Here is a 19,837-nt window from a genome sequence, read left to right as displayed (position 1 = left end):
ATTGTTATTAACTGCTATTTTACACTGTTACTAATTTAATTGACTTTTAACATAATTGGGGTTCTAAAGTAATGGATGACTGGGATAAATATACTTGTGGGTATGAGTGGAATGACTGGTATGATTGGGTGGGTGGGGTTATGGTATGGATGAGTTGAGTGATAGTAGTGTGAATGATAGGCCTGGCCCACCTGACGCTCGGGAGACAGGAGAGGAAGGGGCACCGATCTCTGGGGTGGCAGGGGGTCGGAATATCCCTGTGTTGCTGGGGAGAGGCAGTTATGGCGGGGGCCACAGAGTTAGCCGTTCCAGGGGAACGAGGGATCGTTGCTTAATAACGGTCCCTTGTTCTGGCTCTGTGAGCCCAATCTTGGGTACTGATGGTGAGTGTAACTCTGGCCCTGGGCTCAGGTTGCTGCTGCTTAATGCCAGGTCGGTGGTAAATAAAGCTCTCCTCATCCGGGATTTGATCCTGGATGAGGAGGCCGACCTGGCATGTATTACTGAAACCTGGCTGGGCCCAGAGGGAGGTGTTCCTCTCTCTGAAATTTGCCCAGCCAGGTTTCAGATATGGCATCAACCTCGACCCCAGGGAAGGGGGGGAGAAGTGGCTATTATAGCCAGGGAGAGCCTTTGCCTGCGTAGACTCATTGCTCCGGAAATTGCAGGTTGCGAGTCTCTCTTGATGAAGTTGGACTTAGGGGTTCAGGTGGGCTTATTTCTCACGTACCTGCCTCCCAGCTGCGTGTCAAAAGCCCTGCCTGTGCTGCTCGAGGAGGTAGCCGGGTTGGCGGTGGAGTTCCCCGGACTCATTGTCCTGGGGGACTTCAACCTGCCATCACTCGGCGAAACCTCTGTGTTGGCACAGGAGTTCATGGCCACCATGACAGCCATGGACCTGACTCAAGTAGTACAGGGTCCGACTCACGAGGGAGGGCACGCACCTGACATGGTATTCCTTTCCGAGCAGCTAAGTAATGGTCTGAGACTAAGGGGCTTAGAAGCATTGCCTTTGTCATGGTCAGACCATTTTCTACTACAGCTCGACTTCCTGGCTCCAATCCTTCCCCGCAGGGAGGCGGAACCAATGAAGATGTTTCGCCCCAGACGCCTGATGGACCCAGAGGGCTTTCATACGGCGCTTGGGGTTATTCCAGAGGCACTCGTCCACAGTTCGGCGGAGTCTCTCGCAGAGGCCTGGAACAGGGCTGCGGCGGAGGCTCTTGACCGGATTGCGCCTTTGCGACCTCTCCGTGGCGTTAGACCTCGTAGAGCCCCATGGTTCAACGAGGAGCTCCGGGAGTTGAAACGCCAAAAGAGACGTCTAGAGAAGCGATGGAGGAAGAGTAGGTCTGAATCTGATCGAACACTTGTAAGAGCTTTTATTAAGACTTACAAAGTGGCGCTCAAGGCAGCAAGATGCGCGTACCATGCAGCCTTGATTGCATCAGCGGAATCCTGCCCGGCCGCTCTGTTTAGGGTGACCCGCTCCCTTCTCAACCAGGGGGGAGTTGGGGAGGCCTTGCAGAGTAGTGCCGAGGATTTTAACACGTTTTTCGCTGATAAAGTCGCTCAGATCCGGGCCGACCTCGACTCCAATTGTAAAACAGAGTCGACTGACAACGAGTCAGTCGAGGTGACTGGGGCACGTACTTGTCCACCTGTCTGGGAAGAGTTTGATCTGGTGACACCTGATGAAGTGGACAAGGCCATTGGAGCCGTGAGTTCCGCCACCTGTTTACTGGATCTGTGTCCCTCCTGGTTGGTTTCGGCCAGCAGGGAGGTGACACAGAGCTGGGCCCAGGAGATTACCAACGCTTCTTTGGGGAGGGGAGTTTTTCCAACACTCTATAAAGAAGCACTCGTGCACCCCCTCCTCAAGAAGCCCTCCCTGGACCCAGCCGAACTTAATAACTATCGTCCAGTCTCCAACCTTCCCTTTATGGGGAAGTTTGTTGAGAAGGTGGTGGCACTCCAGCGGTCCTTGGAAGAGGCCGATTATCTAGGTCCCCTGCAGTCGGGTTTCAGGCCCGGTTACAGCACGGAAACCGCTTTGGTCGCGTTGATGGATGATGTCTGGCGGGCCCGGGACAGGGGTTTATCCTCTGTCCTGGTGCTCCTTGACCTCTCAGCGGCTTTCGATACCATCGACCATGGTATCCTTCTGCACTGGCTGGAGGGGTTGGGGGTGGGAGGCACTGTCCTCCAGTGCGTCTCCTCCTACCTCTCTGGCCGGTCGCAGTCAGTGTTAGTGGGGGGTCAGAGGTCGGCTCCTAGGTCTCTCCCTTGTGGGGTGCCTCAGGGGTCGGTCCTCTCCCCCCTGCTATTTAACATCTACATGAAACCGCTGGGCGAGATCATCCAAGGACATGGGGTGAGGTATCATCAATATGCTGATGATAGGCAGCTCTACATCTCCACCCCATGCCCAGTCAACGAAGCGGTGGAAGTGATGTGCCAGTGCCTGGAGGCTGTTGGGGCCTGGATGGGTGTCCACAGACTCAAACTCAACCCGGATAAGGCGGAGTGGCTGTGGGTTTTGCCTCCCAAGGACAATCCCACCTGTCCGTCCATTACCCTGGGGGGGGGGAATTATTGACCCCCTCAGAGAGGGTCCGCAACTTGGGCGTCCTCCTCGATCCACAGCTCACATTAGAAAACCATCTCTCAGCTGTGGCAAGGGGGGCGTTGGCCCAGGTTCGCCTGGTGCACCAGTTGCGGCCCTATCTGGACCGGGACTCATTGCTCACAGTCACTCATGCCCTCATCACCTCGAGGTTCGACTACTGTAATGCTCTCTACATGGGGCTACCTTTGAAAAGTGTTCGGAAACTTCAGATCGTGCAGAATGCAGCTGCGAGAGCAGTCATGGGCTTACCTAGTTATGCCCATATTTCACCATCACTCCGCAGTCTGCATTGGCTGCCGATCAGTTTCCGGTCACAATTCAAAGTGTTGGTTATGACCTTTAAAGCCCTTCATGGCATTGGACCAGAATATCTCCGAGACCACCTCCTGCCGCACGAATCCCAGCGACCGATTAGGTCCCACGGAGTGGGCCTTCTCCGGGTACCGTCAACTAAACAATGTCGGTTGGCGGGCCCCAGGGGAAGAGCCTTCTCTGTGGCGGCACTGGCCCTCTGGAACCAGCTCCCCCCGGAGATTAGAACTGCCCCTACTCTTCCTGCCTTCCGTAAACTCCTTAAAACCCACCTTTGCCGTCAGGCATGGGGGAACTGAAACATCTCCCCCTGGGCATGTTTAATTTATACATGGTATGCTTGTGTGCGTGTCTGTTAGTATATGGGGTTTTTTAAATCTTCAAATATTTTAAATTTAGTCGGATTATTTATGTTTTGTTCCACTTGTTGTGAGCCGCCCCGAGTCTTCGGAGAGGGGCGGCATACAAATCCAAATAATAAATAAATAATAAATAAATAAATTTCAAAACAATGGTTTCAACTCCGTACCAAGACGTCCCTTCCAGATACCAACAGACACGGGAAACCAACCAGCGGTCATTGCTTGAGAGGAACCAATGGATCTCAGTACGGCCAGACCTTGCCTGAGTGAAGCCGAGAGAGCCAAACGTCGAGCGGAAGGTCTATGCATGTATTGTGGAGAGGCTGGACACATGATAACTACTTGTCTTCAGAGAAGACATCTTATTCCGTCCACTCCAGTCTCGAACACCGCGCCCGTGTTTCAGGTGCAGGCTACCTTGCCAGGAAACGACCAGAGCCCGGCCTAAAGCAAACCTTAGGCCGGGCAGGCACCAAACCTAATGACAACGATAAGATAGGAACTGCGACTGTCAAGACACCTGATCTTAGCCACTAAGGTGAACTTAGATAACCCATCCAAAACATTTAGTAAGAGTTATTTGTAATAGCTAAAGTTCTACCAGAAACCCGAACAGGTGCTGGGGCAAAATAAAGTCACTTTCCACTATGTTATTCTGTTATTTTATATTTCAATTAATATCATTATCCTCTTATAAATCCAGATAGACCGTCATGCCTACTCCTTATACATTCTTAAAAGAAACAAAAAACCCTTATCAAAATTTTTCCTAATTAGGAAAAAAAAAATCCATTCTTTTTTATTAAAAGAAATTAATAATAAAACAAAATCTATTACAATTAAAACTAAAACAACGAGCAAAACCAAAAACACAACTATTAATAAATCCATGGTTTAAAATTTTCATTTCTTAAATATTTATAGTATTAGTAATCTAATAATACTATGAAAATCTATCTGAACACCAATGCATCAATTAATATATTTCCATATTTACTTTTCTATAATTTCATTCAATATTTCCAAGCTCAATTAATTTTCAGGACTTAACATTTACTATTATTAACTTTAATCAATCCACATTTCCAAGTACACTGATACCTCATCTTACAAATGCCTCATCATACAAATTTTCGAGATACAAACCCGGGGTTTAAGATTTTTTTGCCTCTTCTTACAAACTATTTTCACCTTACAAACCCACCGCCCCCGTTGGGATGCCCTGCCTCCGGACTTCTGTTGCCAGCGAAGCACCCGTTTTTGTGCTGCTGGGATTCCCCTGAGGCTCCCCTCCACGGGAAACCCCACCTCAGGACTTCCGTGTTTTTGTGATGCTGCAGGAGAATCCCAGCAGGGGAATCCCAGCAGGGCAAAAACGGGCGCTTCGCTGGCAACGGAAGTCCGGAGGTGGGGTTTCCCAACGAGGGGAGCCTCAGTGAAATCGCAGCATCGCAAAAACACAGAGGTCCGGAGATGAGGTATCAAGGACTTCGGTGTTTTTTGCGATGCTGCGATTTCACTGATGCTCCCTTCGCTGGGAAACCCCACCTCCGGACTTCTGTTGCCAGCAAAGCACTTGTTTTTGCGATGCTGGGATCCCCCTGCTGGGATTCCCCTACAGCATCACAAAAACACAGAAGTGGGGTTTCCCATGGAGGGGAGCCTCAGGGGAATCCCAGCAGCGCAAAAACAGGCGCTTCGGATGGCAAAAGGGGTGAATTTTCGGCTTGCACGCATTAATCACTTTTCCATTGATTCTTATGGGAAACATTGTTTCGTCTTACAAACGTTTTACCTTAAGAACCTCGTCTTGGAACCAATTAAGTTTGTAAGACGAGGTGTCACTGTATATTTTAAATTCATAATGCAAAGTCATAAAATCATACATACATATAATAAACTCCTTATTTATCCTATGTATCGTCCATTAATTTTACTTATGTAATTCTATATAGTTCTAAAATTCTAATCCAATTTTATGAATTAATACATCCTAATATTAAACAACACCTAAATATATATTTACCATCATTCCATAGTCAATCCATATTTAATAATCAATCATCCCTCCTCAAATTTCTACCACTTTCTCATTTCTGGGTGCCTCTCCTGTCTCTCCCCCTTTTCTCTCTCATTTGTTTCTCATTTCTCCCTCTTCCTTCCTTTTTGCTCTTATTTCTCTCTCTTTCTTCCTCTCCTATTCTCTCTGTTGCTTTCTCTCTGTTGCTTTCTCTCTCTCTCTTGCTTTCTTTCTCTCTCTCTCGCTTTCTTTCTCTTTCTTGCTTTTCTCTCATTCTTGCTTTCTCTCTCTCTTGCTTTCTTTCTCTCTCGCTTTCTTTCTCTCTCTTTCTCTCTCTCTTTCTCTCACCCCCCGCTTGCTACCTGTTCAACGGTGGTAGCAACGGCTTTCTCCTATTCGTTTTCGGCCGCAGGGGGCAGCCCCCAGCGCGGTGTCAGGGGATGAGGCAAAGCTCAGGGACAGGTTCCGGGCCCATTGACCCCGGAAGCAACATCAAATTCGGCAGCGGAGGGGACCCGGCAGCAGGGGGAAGCCCCCAGCGTGGCGGCAGGGAAAGAGGCAAAGCCTGCTGCCTGGGGAAGCGGCGCGTTTGAAAAACGTGCCGCTTCCCTGGGTGCAGGCCTTGACGTCATTTCAAAGCCCCACAGAGCTGCTGCTGAGGACAAATAAGAGACAGCCATTCCTACCACCGAGCAGGAGGAGGAAACGCGAAACGCCGCTTTGCCGTTCCCGGCAAAGACCTAGTGGTGGTGGCAGCAGGGGGGGCCTCCACCACCCTCCTCTCTGGGCAGCCTTTGAAAAGTGTGCACCAGGCTTCATTTTTTAGTGCGCTACAGCGCATGGCGCACATTAGAGGGAACACTGGTTAAAACATGAATACTTTTTTTTAGAAAAAAGAATGTAAAATTCTTGCTGAGTTGGAGAGAGTACATAATCTGTCTCCCACTTGAATTACCCAGAATAACAGTAGTATGAACTTAGAAAGAACTGTAAACAGTTCATTACTGTAGACATTCTTGAACAGCTTGCTCTGAAACATTCAGTTCCCTTTTCAAACAAGTTCATGATTCAATTCCCTTTTCAAACCAAAATCAGGCTGCAGCCAACCCATTTAGGATTATTTTTGTGCAACAAAGTTTATTTTCTAGGCATTCTGATCAGCATCTGCAATTTCTGTAGTAAAATAATGTGATTCTCAATTTACTTTCAGACTGAGAGTTTGGAGTGGAAATGATTTTGAAATGAATGAAATCATTAACTTGCTAACAAACTTCATCTCTATTTTAATTTATATAAGAGAACTATAAGCCAATCTATATTCTGTGAACTATTTTTGTCATTTTCTATCAAAAGAACTGAAAACAAGTTTTGTTCAATACTTTTCAGATAGCTTTCCAAGGGTATAGTTATTGCAACAGAATCTATTTTTTAGGCATTTATGCAAATAAAAATGTTTATAGATTCGACTAAACATTTTCCTCATTTTTGTCACATTTAAGACTTAGTGGGTCCCCATACATTATTCATCCTTACCTCCAGCCAGTTGTAAGGAGCTTATAAAGCTATTTAAACTATTTTGATTAATTTTATTTCAGAAATCCCTCAGAGAATAGTTCTCAGCCTCTGGTCTTCTGACTGTCTGGGGCTATAATGTTGTCATGAGGGATCCGTGAAGAAATTTTATGATTTAAATCTTGAGTTAACTCTTGGTGTGTGGTGAAGAAAAGGTTCAGAACCACTGCCATAGGGAGTTGGGTAGACCATGACAGAAACTGATTTTTAAAAATATAATAAAATATAAAATCTGTATTTTTGATAGGAATAGATAGGTTACATACTGGAGGTAACCATCATTTCTGCTACTATAAATTTGGTATTTAATGTAAGAATTAAATTTCCAAAGTTGCTATAATAGTAGAGAAGTAGATAATTTATTACTGGATCCAATATATTTCACTAACGTTTCTTTTATTTCAGGTATTTGCTGATGGATGTGAAGACTCTGTGTTTCTCGAATTACAAAAATACTTACCAAAATATTATGGAACTTGGTCATTGCCTACTGCACCTAATGGTACTATTGCTATATTCATTGTCCCAGACATGAATTTGATGGAAATTTCTGTGGAAGATTTTCTAAAAATATTCTAAAAATTCTATCGCATAGAACTTCATGAAAAGAATATTTCAGGGCTAATGTATTTACCATATTTTTTGGTGTATAAAACGTACCTTTTTACTTCAAAAAAGTGCAGCAAAAATTGGGTGCGTCTTATACATCAAATGCTGCGTGGGGGGGAGAGTTGGGCAGCAGTCAGCAGTGGCAGCCTTCCCGTGCTGCAGCGGCTGTCTCTGAAGCCATCTGGCAGCCTTTGGCTGCTTCCCTCTCCGCTGGAGACCGACAGGCGTTGCCCGAGGAGCCCTCCCAACAGGCTGAACAGTGGCTTGGGCAAGCAGCTGTGGCAGGGGCAAGGCAGGGGCCGGCTCTCCCTGGTTGAGGCAGCTTCATTCAGTGCGCCCTTCACCAACCGCTGCTGCCATTCAAGGCCATCCCGCCGCTGCCCACGTTTACCAGCCCCGGTTGCAAAGAGGGATGGCGGAACTCCCTCTGCCTTCGCTTAAAAGCCACTTGGCATCAGGGAGAACGGAGCCACAAATGTTGCCTTCAAGTTCCGTGCAGGGTGGCCACATTCTTTGCCCAAGCAAATGATGCGGCAGAGGAGGAGGACCTCCCCTCCTTGTCTTTTGCCTGGGTGAAGAATGTCGGAGGTGCATGTGGCCACCCTGCACGGAGCTTGAAGGCATCACTTGTGGCTCTGTTCTCCCAACCCCGAGAGAAGAACATTGGGTCGTAAACAGTGGGAAAAGCACTTCTGGAGTGTAGGCTGAAACGGGCGGCATGCAGGGCAACGGGGGGAGACGGGGCTCACAGAAAGAGAATTGATCATGCAGGAGGCTTTGAAACTGGCGCAGATGCCACTTGTATCTGGGTAGCTGCACCCCTCCGGTGCTCTTTCTCTCTCACACACACATACACACACACACAGGCGAGGGAGCAGAGAGGAAAGGTGGGCTGAGCCAGGTTGGGAAAGGCAAGTCCAGCAGCCTTGGAAGAGTTGGCAAGGGAACCCTGGGGAGATACATTTGCATGTTTCGCCCACTTATGCCAAAATAGGGCTAGGCTTTCCTTGGGGTGGTTTTTCCCAAGGCCCCCGATTGTTGCGGGTGTACTGAGATCTGAAGGCATTGGGGATGTGGAAGAATTGCAGTGGGTTTCAGCTAGTTCAAATGAAGCATTTTCCACGAATTCGGTCAAAGAAAATACGTGAAAGGGAATGACTCGTGCCTGGGAATGCCTGTGGTTGAAAGCAGACAAGGCTTCAAAATGGGGCACCACTTCTGGGAAGGATCACATGGATGGGTTTAGGTTATTTTCTTGGAAACAATGGAGAAATTGGTGGTTCTCCCCCCCCCCCTTTACCTTCTTCTGGCCTATGTGTTATTTCCCGGTGTGTGTGTGTGTGTGTGTGGCTATATTTAGAGTTTCCTCCTGTAGTCTCCTATCCAAGTAAGCATGGGATTCATATCTAACCCTGTTTAGCTTTTTCAAGATCATCTAAGGCTTTACGCAGGGTTTCAGAATAGAGTAGAGTAGAATTCTTTATTGTCCAAGGGTGATTGCACATACAAGGAATTTGTCTTTGGTGCAGATGCTCTCAATGTACATAAAAGAAAAGATACACTCATGAGGTACAATACTTAATGATTATCATAGGGGTCAAATAAGATGTCTTTGGTCTTCAAACCTGGCAAGTTTAAGGCTTGTGGACTTCAACTCCCATTCCTAAGGTAGCATGATTGGTGGAGGAATTCACAAGTCTTGAAGCTGTCAAGTTTGATGTTTGTAAAAAGTGTACATGATTTTAAAAAGTATACATGGTTGTAAAAAGTATTGTGCTATAGTGGTATTTTATTAAACAATATAATACTACACCATTTGGTTCAGAATATTTTTTCGCTTGTTTTCCTCTAAAATCTGGGTGCGTCTTATACACCGAAAAATATGGTAATTAAGTCCATTTCCGTTCACCACGATTGAAAAAAGATGCTGAAGGCCTAGAAAAAGTACAGAGCAGAACATCAAAGATCCTAAGGGGTCTGGAGACTAAATCATATGATGAATGGCTAAAGCAGAGATCTTCAAACTTGGCAACTTTAAGACTATTGGACTTCAACTCCTGGAAATCTCCAGCCAGCATAGAGAATTCTGGGAGTTGAAGTCCACAAGTCTTAAAGTTGCCAAGTTTGAAGACTTCTGGGCTAAAGGAACTAGCTAAGTTTAGCTAATGAAGAGATGGGTCAGATAGCAATCTTTCAATACTTGAAGGACTGTCATAAGGAATAGGGTGTTGATTTATTCTCTGTAGCACCTGAGGGCAGGACAAAAAGGGGGGGAAGCTTGTTAGAGGAAAATAAAGAGTTAATTTCCTGACAGTGAAAACAATTGAACAGATTGCCTCACTGAATTGTGGATTCTCCATCAATGAAGGGTTTCAAGAAAAGATTGGCTAATCATTTGACTGGAATTGTATAAGGACTTCTATCTTAGGCAGAGGGTTGGATTAAAAGACTTACAAGGACCCTATGATTCTGTGAGGGGAAGATTGTGTAAATGAAATCCCAGGCTCATGAATTAATAAAGGTTCCTGAGTCCTTACCATTATAAAACCAGAAGCCCTGCCCACCTTGCTCAGAAGAGAATTTCTGTTAGAAAATAATTTCTATTGTTAATGTTAAGATTTGAAATTAGTTGCAAGTTTTAGTTAAGAGGAACAATGGCTAGAGATAATTAAGGCTAAAATTGATAGAGAAAAGGAGTATGATTGACAGTTAACATTAACAGTTTTTATTCCTGAACTGAAGAAATATTGGAATTTTGGCTTTCCTTTCCATGATATGGAATTATAGCCTGGTATGATAGCTGTGGTGTATCACATTTTTTTTAGATACTGACAAAGCTGAAGTATCCTTAATTGTTTACAGATTTGTACCTGAAACTGGAAGATGTGACGCACAGGTTTAAGAAACCATGCATAATGGATGTAAAAATAGGCCAGAAAAGCTATGATCCATATGCTTCAGAAGAGAAGATAAAGCAACAAATCAGCAAATATCCACTAATGGAAGAGATTGGGTTTTTGGTGCTTGGCATGAGGGTAAGCTGTCTCTTGGGTTTTAATTAGAGATGTGAAGGGATGTGTGAAATGTAAGCTCACGCCAGATGATTTTCTTTTTTTCTTGTGAAGAGAATTAAGGATTGATTTGAAGTTCATATATTTTTCTTACATACATAACAGCTTGCACATAGCAGGAAGCATTTCCTATTTTCATCATTATAGTCTTCAAGTTCTGACCAAATGTTTAACAACTGCAGTTATGACAGCCTCTTATACAGTGCTTTACAGCCTGTAAAGATTTCTGGCTATCATAAAGCATCAGATTGCCCTTTCTGGTAATGTGATTGTGATCTAGGTCTTAACAACCTGATTGCACTCATGACCAGTTGCCAAGTGCCCCATAATCATGCTATTGCCATTTGTAATTTTCTCTGCAGGCTTACCCAGAAAGTTAATGGGGAAGCTGGCAGAGGAAGTTGCAAACTGCTGCTACCTGCAGTGGAACTGAGCTTTGCCTCTTCCAAGTGCAAGCAGGTATATTTTGAGTCTAAGGAGAAGGGCAGCATAAAAATTGAATGAATGAATAAATAAATAAATTCAATCAATCAATCAATCCTTCCTGCCAAAGGAATTAATCTCCCTTCTGTATGTGGAAGAGAACTACTCTGGCAGCTAGGGGAACAGAGTTGGGAATTCTGAGGACTGAGCTCTATTTCTGCAGCCTTTGAAGGAGTTTTCCACTGTGCATGGAGAGGAAGGAATTTCTCTCCAAAAGATCTCAGCTCCATTTCTACAACCTGCCAGAATAGGTCCCTTCCATGTTTGAAGGGGAGCTGCAGTCCTCTGGTGGGATGGAGAAACAAAGCTCCAAATCCAAAGATCCTATCTTCTGACCCAGCTCCCCAAACACAACAAACCTTTTGAAGATTTCTTTATTAGGTGTGCCAGCAGCCCTGGCAAAAAGTTTTTCTCTCAATTCCTTTTCATAAGGAATAGCAGTGAAAACAAACCTGCAAAGATTTAGGACTGGGGAAAAAATTCAGAATAGCAATAAAAAAATCCTGCAAGCAGGGAAGATTGTTAGTACCTTGTTAGAGCAGGGGAGAAAGCTTTGTAAAAGCTACATTCAGAGTATAAGACACACCCAGATTTTCAGCCTCTTAGGGAGGGAAAAGGTGTGTCTTATACAGTGATCCCCCGATTATCGCGAGGGTTCCGTTCCAAGACCCCTCGCGATAATCGATTTTTCGGGATGTAGTGGTGCGGAAGTAAAAACACCATCTGCGCATGCACGCCCCTTTTTCCATGGCCGCACATGCGCAGATGGTGGAGTTTGCGTGTGGGCGGTGGGGAAGACCCAGGGAAGGTTCCTTTGGCCGCCCAACAGCTGATCTGCTCCGCAGCGCGGCAGCAGCGAGGAGCCGAAGATGGGGTTTCCCCGTTGCCCAGGCAACGGGGAAACCCCATCTTCGGCTCCTCGCTGCTGCCGCGCTGCGGAGCAGATCAGCTGTTGGGCGGCCGAAGGAACCTTCCCTGGGTCTTCCCGCCGCCCAGGCAAAGGGGAAACCCCAAGATCGCTTGCCGCTTGCCCGTTCACCCGCCCACCCGGCTGCTCGCTTGCCCGTTCACCCGCCCGCCTGGCCGCTCCGCTTGCCCGTTCACCCGGCCGCCCGGCCGCTCCGCTTGCCCGTTCGCCCAGCCGCTCCGCTTGCCCATTCGCCCGGCCACTCCGCTTGCCCGTTCGCCTGCTCGCCCGGCCGCTCCACTTGCCCGTTTGCCCGCCCGGCCGCTCCGCTTGCCCATTTGCCCGCCCGCCCGGCCGCTCCGCTTGCCCGTTCGCCCGCCCGCCCAGCCGCTCCGCTTGCCCGTTCGCCCGCCCTCCCAGCCGCTCCGCTTGCCCGTTCACCCGCCTGCCCGGCTGCTCGCTTGCCGCTCGAGAGCAAGAGGGGGAGAGATAGAGAAAGAGAGAGAAGGAAAGAAAGAGATGAGAGAGGGAGGAAGAGAGTGTGAGAGAGGAAGAAGCAAGATAGAGAAAGAGAGAGAGAAAGAAAGATGAGAAAGGAAGGGAGTAACGTCATCGGGTGGAAAAATCGCGATATAGCGTTTCGCAAAGATCGAGATCGCGAAACTCGGGGAATCACTGTACTCTAAAAATATGGTAGCTGATTGAAAATGTAATGTTACTTTAATCGGCTTATATAAGCAATCCTTGTTTATCTAGCACAATTGTGACCAACAACTTAGCCATCAAGCAAAATGGTTGCTAAGTAAAAACACAGCTGTGCATATGATCTTATAATATTTTAGTTTTCCTTTGCTTTACACACCTGCATAGGACTATCTGTATATGAATAGTTATAACATATATAACCTTTTATTGAAACTGTTGAGTACAGTTTTATATGTATCTACAGATAAATGCCAAGACCTTAAATATATAATTTTGTGATTGTTTTGCTGTTTATTTAAATGTATTTTGCTGTTTAATTAATTACAAAAATGTATGTTACAAAAGTACAGAATTTAAGCAGGGAATTTCTAGATTTTCTTTCTAGGTATTTTCTAGATTTGTTTTAAAAATACTGCTGCATAATGTTATACAGTGGAACCCCGACATACGAGCTGCTCTACTTACGAGCTACTCGAGATAAGAGCTGGGAGGGGAGAGACATTTTTGTTCGTCTCCCGAGCTCAAATCCGCGATACGAGCCGAGAAGAGCCGGACTGGCTTACTTTCCTTCCTTCCTGCGCTGATGCAGAGCCACTCGAACAAAGCGTCGCGCCCCTCTGACGCTTTCGGCGGCTTCCGAAGCGACGCTGGGCTCTTTTGCCGCCAAAAGCGTCAGGGGGGCGTGACGCTTTGTTTGAGTGGCTCTGCATCAGCGCGGAAAGGAAGGAAAGTAAGCCAGCCCGGCTCTTCTCGGCTCGTATCCCGGCACTTGGTGAGTGGAGAGGCAGTCGCCTCCCCTGCCGCCCCACTCTGGGGGGTCCTTGGCTTCTGGGGGTGGGGGGATCCGAACGCTGTTTTGCATTTCACATTCTGAGTGGGCTAGCAGGGAGATAGGAAGCCCCCCAGCCCTGCAGCGACCTTTTAAAACAGTCGCGCCGCTTCCGAGCTAACTCCTGCGGTACGGAAGTTCGCCTTTGGCATTTGGCTTCAGAAGCGGCGCGGCTGTTTTAAAAGGACGCTGCCGGCCTGGGGGGCTTTCCAGAACCCCCCCAACCCCCAACCCGGGTTTGGTGGGGGGCTAGGAAGCCCCCCAGGCTGGCAGCGTCCTTTTAAAACAGCCGTGCGGCTTCTGAAGCCAAACGCCAAAGGCGAACTTCCGCGCCTCAGGAGTTAGCTCGGAAGCGGCGCGGCTGTTTTAAAAGGACGCTGCCGGGCTGGGGAGCTTCCTAGCCCCCCACCAAACCCGGGTTGGGGGTTGGGGGGCTTCCTAGCCCCCCCACCGAACCCGGGTTGGGGGTTGGGGGGGTTCTGGAAAGCCCCCCAGGTCGGCAGCATCCTTTTAAAACAGCCGCGCCGCTTCTGAAGCCAAACGCCAAAGGCGAACTTCCGCGCCTCAGGAGTTAGTTCGGAAGCGGCGCAGCTGTTTTAAAAGGACGTTGCCGGGCTGGGGGGCTTCCTAGCCCCCCACCGAACCCGGGTTGGGGGTTGGGGGGGTTCTGGAAAGCCCCCTAGGCCGGCAGCGTCCTTTTAAAACAGCCGCGCCGCTTCTGAAGCCAAACGCCAAAGGCGAACTTCCGCGCCTCAGGAGTTAGCTCGGAAGCGGCGCGGCTGTTTTAAAAGGACGCTGCCGGGCTGGGGGGGTTCCTAGCCCCCCACCGAACCCGGGTTGGGGGTTGGGGGGGTTCTGGAAAGCCCCCCAGGCCGGCAGCGTCCTTTTAAAACAGCCGCGCCGCTTCTGAAGCCAAACGCCAAAGGCGAACTTCCGCGCCTCAGGAGTTAGCGGCGAAGTAACGTGAAGGATTGGAAAGCTGAAACCGCCCGGTTTCAGCTCCCCAATCCTCCACGTTACTTCGCTCCTGTCCTGGCTAAATCGTGTGGCAGCAAACATGCTTTGGGGGTTTGGCTGGGGGGGAGGGAGTTAGGAAAGTGCTACTTCTCCCCCCCAGCCAAACCCCCAAAGCATGTTCGCTGCCACACGATTTAGCGGCGAAGTAACGTGAAGGATTGGAAAGCTGAAACCGCCCGGTTTCAGCTCTCCAATCCTCCACGTTACTTCACTCCTCTCCTGGCTAAATCGTGTGGCAGCAAACATGCTTTGGGGGTTTGGCTGGGGGGGAGGGAGTTAGGAAGGTGCAAAGCATGTTTGCTCCCACGGGGAAGGGAAAAGGCGGTGGCTTAAGCCCTTCTCTGTGCTTTGGAAGCCACTGACGCGCCCCTCTGACGGCGTTCGGCGGCTTCCGAAGCACAGGGAAGGGCATTGAAAAGGCGTGATGTTTTTCCGGGCAGCCGGCTTGCTGGCCGGAGAAGCGAGCGATCCGGGAGTCCAGGAGGGGGAGAGAAAGAGAAAGAGAGAGGGGGGAGAGAGAGAAAGAGAGGGATAGAAAGAGAGAGAGAGAGTGAGAGATGCTCAGTGAGCCTTTCTTTGAAGTTGCCTTTCTTTCTTTCTTTCTTTCTTTCTTTCTTGCTTGCTTGCTTGCTTGCTTGCTTGCTTGCTCTTTTTCTTTCTCTCTTTTACCTTCCCTTCCTCTATTTCTTCTTTTCTTTCTCCTTCCCACCTTCTTCCCTCCCTTCACTCATTCCTCTCTTACTCTCCCCTTTCATAAGTTTCCTTGCTTCCTTCCTCTGTTCCTGTCCCTTCCCCCTTTCTTTCTTTCTTTCTTTCTTTCTTTCTTTCTTTCTTTCTTTCTTTCTTGCTCTTTTTCTTTCTCTCTTTCTCTCTTCTTTCTCTCTTCTTTTCTTTCTCCTTCCCACCTTCTTCCCTCCCTCCCCCCCTTCACTCATTCCTCTCTTACTCTCCCCTTTCATAAGTTTCCTTGCTTCCTTCCTCTGTTCCTGTCCCTTCTTTCTTTCTTTCTTTCTTTCTTTCTTTCTTTCTTTCTTTCTTGCTCTTTTTCTTTCTCTCTTTTACCTTCCCTTCCTCTATTTCTTCTTTTCTTTCTCCTTCCCACCTTCTTCCCTTCCTCCCTCCCTTCACTCATTCCTCTCTTACTCTCCCCTTTAATAAGTTTGCTTGCTTCCTTCCTCTGTTCCTGTCCCTTCCCTCCTTCCTTCCTTCCCACCCTCCGTCCATTCATTCACCCATTCCTCTCTTGATCGCTTAAAGCCGGTCCCTGGTGCAAAAAGGGTTGGGGACCTCTGTCCTACAGGATTGGGTGGCAGAGAAGTTGAACATATGTAAATTTAAAAGTTTAAGAAAGTTTACAAGTTAAGTGAAAGAAACTTCATTATTCATTTATATGTACATGTACATTTCTTCATTAAAAACATGTCTTTCTGCATAATTTAGACTAACTTTGTGAGTTTTTTGAGGGCTGGAACCAATTAAAATTATTTACATTAATTCCTATGGGGAAAAGTCGTTCGAGATAAGAGCTGCTCGACTTAAGAGCCCAGATCCGGAACGAATTAAACTCGTATCTCGAGGTACCACTGTATATGTTTCTATTTTTTTGTTTAGTTTCTGGAAACTTGAATGTAGCAAGTATTCATATTCTCTGAATCAAATTTTGTTTTGTTATGAGTTTTAGTTAATTTAGATTCCAAATAAAATATAAAGCTATCAATGTTCATAGGGAAATTGATTTGAAGGAATATGTCTGACAATTCCTCAATATTGTACACAAAATATTTCATTTGCATTTATTTATTTGTTTCTTGAATTCCTTTGTATTATATTTTTTCAAAAAATACCCTATTCATATGTTTTACAAAGATCTAACTAGATGTGGAGACTCATCCAATTCTTTCAGACTCCTGTAGTCTGAAGCGAAATGTCTTAATGTAAGTGTAACAAGTGTAACACTAGAATTAAAATGGAAAAAAGAGTTCAAGAAATGAATCAGACATTTCTCTTTTCTTTTTTAAAGGTTTATCATGTACCTACCGGCAGCTATGAGACACAGAACCAGCACTATGGAAGAGGATTAACAAAGGAAACTATAAAAGATGGTAATCTTTGTGCAAAAGCATTGTATGACACATATGGCTGTTCCTTTAAATAAGGAACAGCCAGGCTAATATTTGTATTATGGGCTCTGAACCACGTGTGCTTGGTAATTAAGAAAGTAATTATTAATAGAAAAAAATGCAGTTTAATAATGCCAAATGAGACAAAGAAGTAGCATGTTTTAAAAAAAATTAAAGTTGGTGCTGTTGTAAAATATAGTTGGAGACATTTTCCAATGCTATTTATAGAAGGGTAAAGCTGTTTTACGCACAAATATCTTACTGTGAACAATGAGTAAAAAGACTGAACATTAATACTGTGCTTTATGTTGAGAAAAGTATGGTATAGCACTTGAAGTGCTGGTATTGGATTGGAAAGGCTTATGTTTTAGTCATCCATAGAGTTGCAAAACATCTATATATCAAATCAGTATTGGATTAGCATGAAGCTCCATAACCTTCAGTGAAGTTGAGGAGAGGGGAATGCTGTTCCAGGTGTTGTGGCAGAGAAGGCATGCTTTTGGAGGCCTACTAGACTAGATGACCTTGCTTGATAGAAAGTGCCAGTGGTGAAATCCATTTTTTTTTACTACTGGCTCTGTGGGCATGGTATGGCTTGACAGGGGAAGGATACTGCAAAATCCCATTCCCACCCCACTCCAGGGGAAGGATATTGTAAAATCCCCATTCCTACCCAGCTCTGGGGCTAGCTAGAGATTGTATTTGCTGGTTCTCCAAACTACTCAAAATTTCCACTACTGTTTCTCCAGAACCTGCTGGATTTCATTCCTGGAAGGTACCTAGAATACCTCCATTCTGCCTGATCTTGCCAATCTTTTAGCTATGTTTTGTAAACAAATATATGGACTGACAGTATATAATTAATCCTGCAGATTGTCTATCATTTAGTGTTGTTCTAGTTAATATCAGTGTTGTTCTAGTTGACAGAAAGGTTTTGAAATCTTTAAAATTAATTTTTCTCTTGCAGTGCTGTAACCTGAATAATTAGACCCTATTACAGAGATTCTACTTAAGCAAAGATCATTGAGAAGAAATTACTATGTCATGTTTATTGCACTTATATCTAACAATTCTGTTAGATTAAAATATTTGTCTACTAATTTGTTTGTTTGTTTGTTCTGTAGGTGTGGCTCAATTTTTCTATAATGGATTCACCCTGAGAAAAGATGCCATAGCTGTTAGTATTCAAAAGATTAAAGAAATCTTGCACTGGTTTGAGAACCAGAAACAGCTTAACTTTTATGCAAGTTCTTTACTATTTGTCTACGATGGTTGGTCTCCTTGCTTAAATGATGGCTGTCTGGTTGAGAAGAACAAAGTAGCCGAGGACCAAGTGCCACGTGATAGTACAGATAACACATTGGAATGCAACAACAATATTAATATCATCAATGCCTCAGAAACGGGGGAGGAAGAGACTTCAGATGGTCAAGGTTTTTCTAAAACATATACTTTTCACAACAGGCATCAGAATCAGTTTTTGTTAAGAGACCATCTATGGAAGCACAGTTCTTGTTTTTCACAAAAACATTTGAATGGAAATGTTATACCTCAGCTGGAAAAAGTTTTCAGCCAAATGCCCACATCTCTTCCAGAAAATGGAGAAGTTGAAATCCGGATGATAGATTTTGCTCATGTATTCCCTAGCAATGTGCAAGATGAGGGCTACATCTATGGGCTGAAAAACGTAATTACTGTCCTTCAGAATGTTTTAGATACCTAAATTTTTGCAGTGATTATACTGAGGGCCAAATATAATGAAAAGCAACAACATTTCTGCACTTGTGATCCTTGGTTTATATTGTTCTACATTTTCTTGTCTTTATACTTTTGGTAGAATTACCAGGTATTTTATAATGTTACTCAGGAAAATTATTCTTTAGTTAGTAAAAGAAAAAGCTAATGAGATTTAACCGGTAATTAGAGGAATTTACAGTTATCAAACAAAGCCTATCTGATATTGGATATATCTTGCATTGGTTGAAATGACTGAATTATTTTACATGCTTACATATTTTAATTGAAAACCTGTCATGCAGCCATAATGTTGAGCCATATCTCTCATAGAAAACTAGAACAATCATTAGAGAATACTAAAATTAGAATTTAATAGAGCATTTAGAAGAACCGTTGTACCTACCTGAATGGTCTTCTTGATGCACTGGAAGGAGAGTCTAACATGGGTAATTCTCTAGTCCTATTGGTAGAGACTAAGTTTAAATTTACATAATGAGTAGGCACCGCCCCTTGCCTGCCCCCTTGAGCTCAGTTTAAAAAAATGAAAACTTTGTAAATCAACAAGAATTTATTTAGAACAACACAACTCAGAACATTTAAAATGATAACACCGGCGTCCCTGAATCAGATATAATGCCGGGTGGGTTTGGGCTCTCCTTCCAGTGCATCGAGAAGACCGTTCAGGTAGGTACAACGGTTCTTTTCCACTGCACTTGGAAGGAGAGTCCAACATGGGATATATCCAAGTTTAAGTTTCATGGGTGGGGGAATGTTGAGTCAGGGTCGCTGGGGAAGAACAAACCCTCTGCAATACTTGTCTTCCAAAGGATGCTTCTGCCGAAGCGTATGTGTCTAGTCTGTAGTGACGGATAAAAGTCGATGGAGTGGCCCACGTTGCTGTGCGACATACAGTGGTCCCTCGACTTGCGCGTTCTCGATTAGCGCGAAACGCTGCAACGCGGTTTTTCAAAAAATATTATTTAAAAAAATAAAATATTAAAAAATAAATTTTTTTTTATTCTGTTCCCTGAATGGAGACCGCCGGCCGCTCAATCGGGCCGGCAGGGAACAGAATGGAGCCTTCCGCGGCGGGGCTGGTAAGGGGGGGAGCCGAGGGGGGAGCCGAGCCCAGCCCCGTGGCATTCGCTTTCCTCCCGCCGGCAGCCGACTGATCGTGGGCTCCTTCGCAACCTCGGAGAGCTTCCTGGTTTTCGTGAGCTTTCATGCCCCGGAAGCTCTCCGAGGTTGCGAAGGAGCCCAGGATCACTCGGCTGCGGGTGGCAGGAAAGCGAATGTCACGGGGCTGGGCTCGGCTCCCCCAGCCCCGCCGCGGAAGGCTCCATTCTGTTCCCTGCCGGCCCGATTGAGCGGCCGGCGGTCTCCATTCAGGGAACAGAATGGAGCCTTCCGCGGCGGGGCTGGGGGAGCCGAGCCCAGCCCCGTGACATTCGCTTTCCTGCCACC

The 19,837-nt window shown here is 46.0% G+C and overlaps 1 protein-coding gene across 1 annotated transcript in view; it reads left to right on the top strand.

The window, feature by feature from the left end:
- IPMK (inositol polyphosphate multikinase) overlaps positions 1-18,409 on the top strand; it is a 96,848-nt gene extending 78,439 nt beyond the window's left edge. The window contains exons 3-6 of the mRNA XM_070752287.1: positions 7,301-7,397; positions 10,367-10,539; positions 16,537-16,618; positions 17,761-18,409. Coding sequence (XP_070608388.1) covers positions 7,301-7,397; positions 10,367-10,539; positions 16,537-16,618; positions 17,761-18,359 — 951 coding nt within the window. The 3' untranslated portion in view covers positions 18,360-18,409. The remainder of the gene's footprint in view (positions 1-7,300; positions 7,398-10,366; positions 10,540-16,536; positions 16,619-17,760) is intronic.
- The last annotated feature ends 1,428 nt before the right edge of the window (positions 18,410-19,837 follow it).

Source organism: Erythrolamprus reginae, chromosome 5 (assembly GCF_031021105.1).
Source record: "Erythrolamprus reginae isolate rEryReg1 chromosome 5, rEryReg1.hap1, whole genome shotgun sequence".
NCBI lineage: Eukaryota > Metazoa > Chordata > Lepidosauria > Squamata > Dipsadidae > Erythrolamprus > Erythrolamprus reginae.
This window is presented reverse-complemented; position numbering and strand designations above follow the sequence as displayed.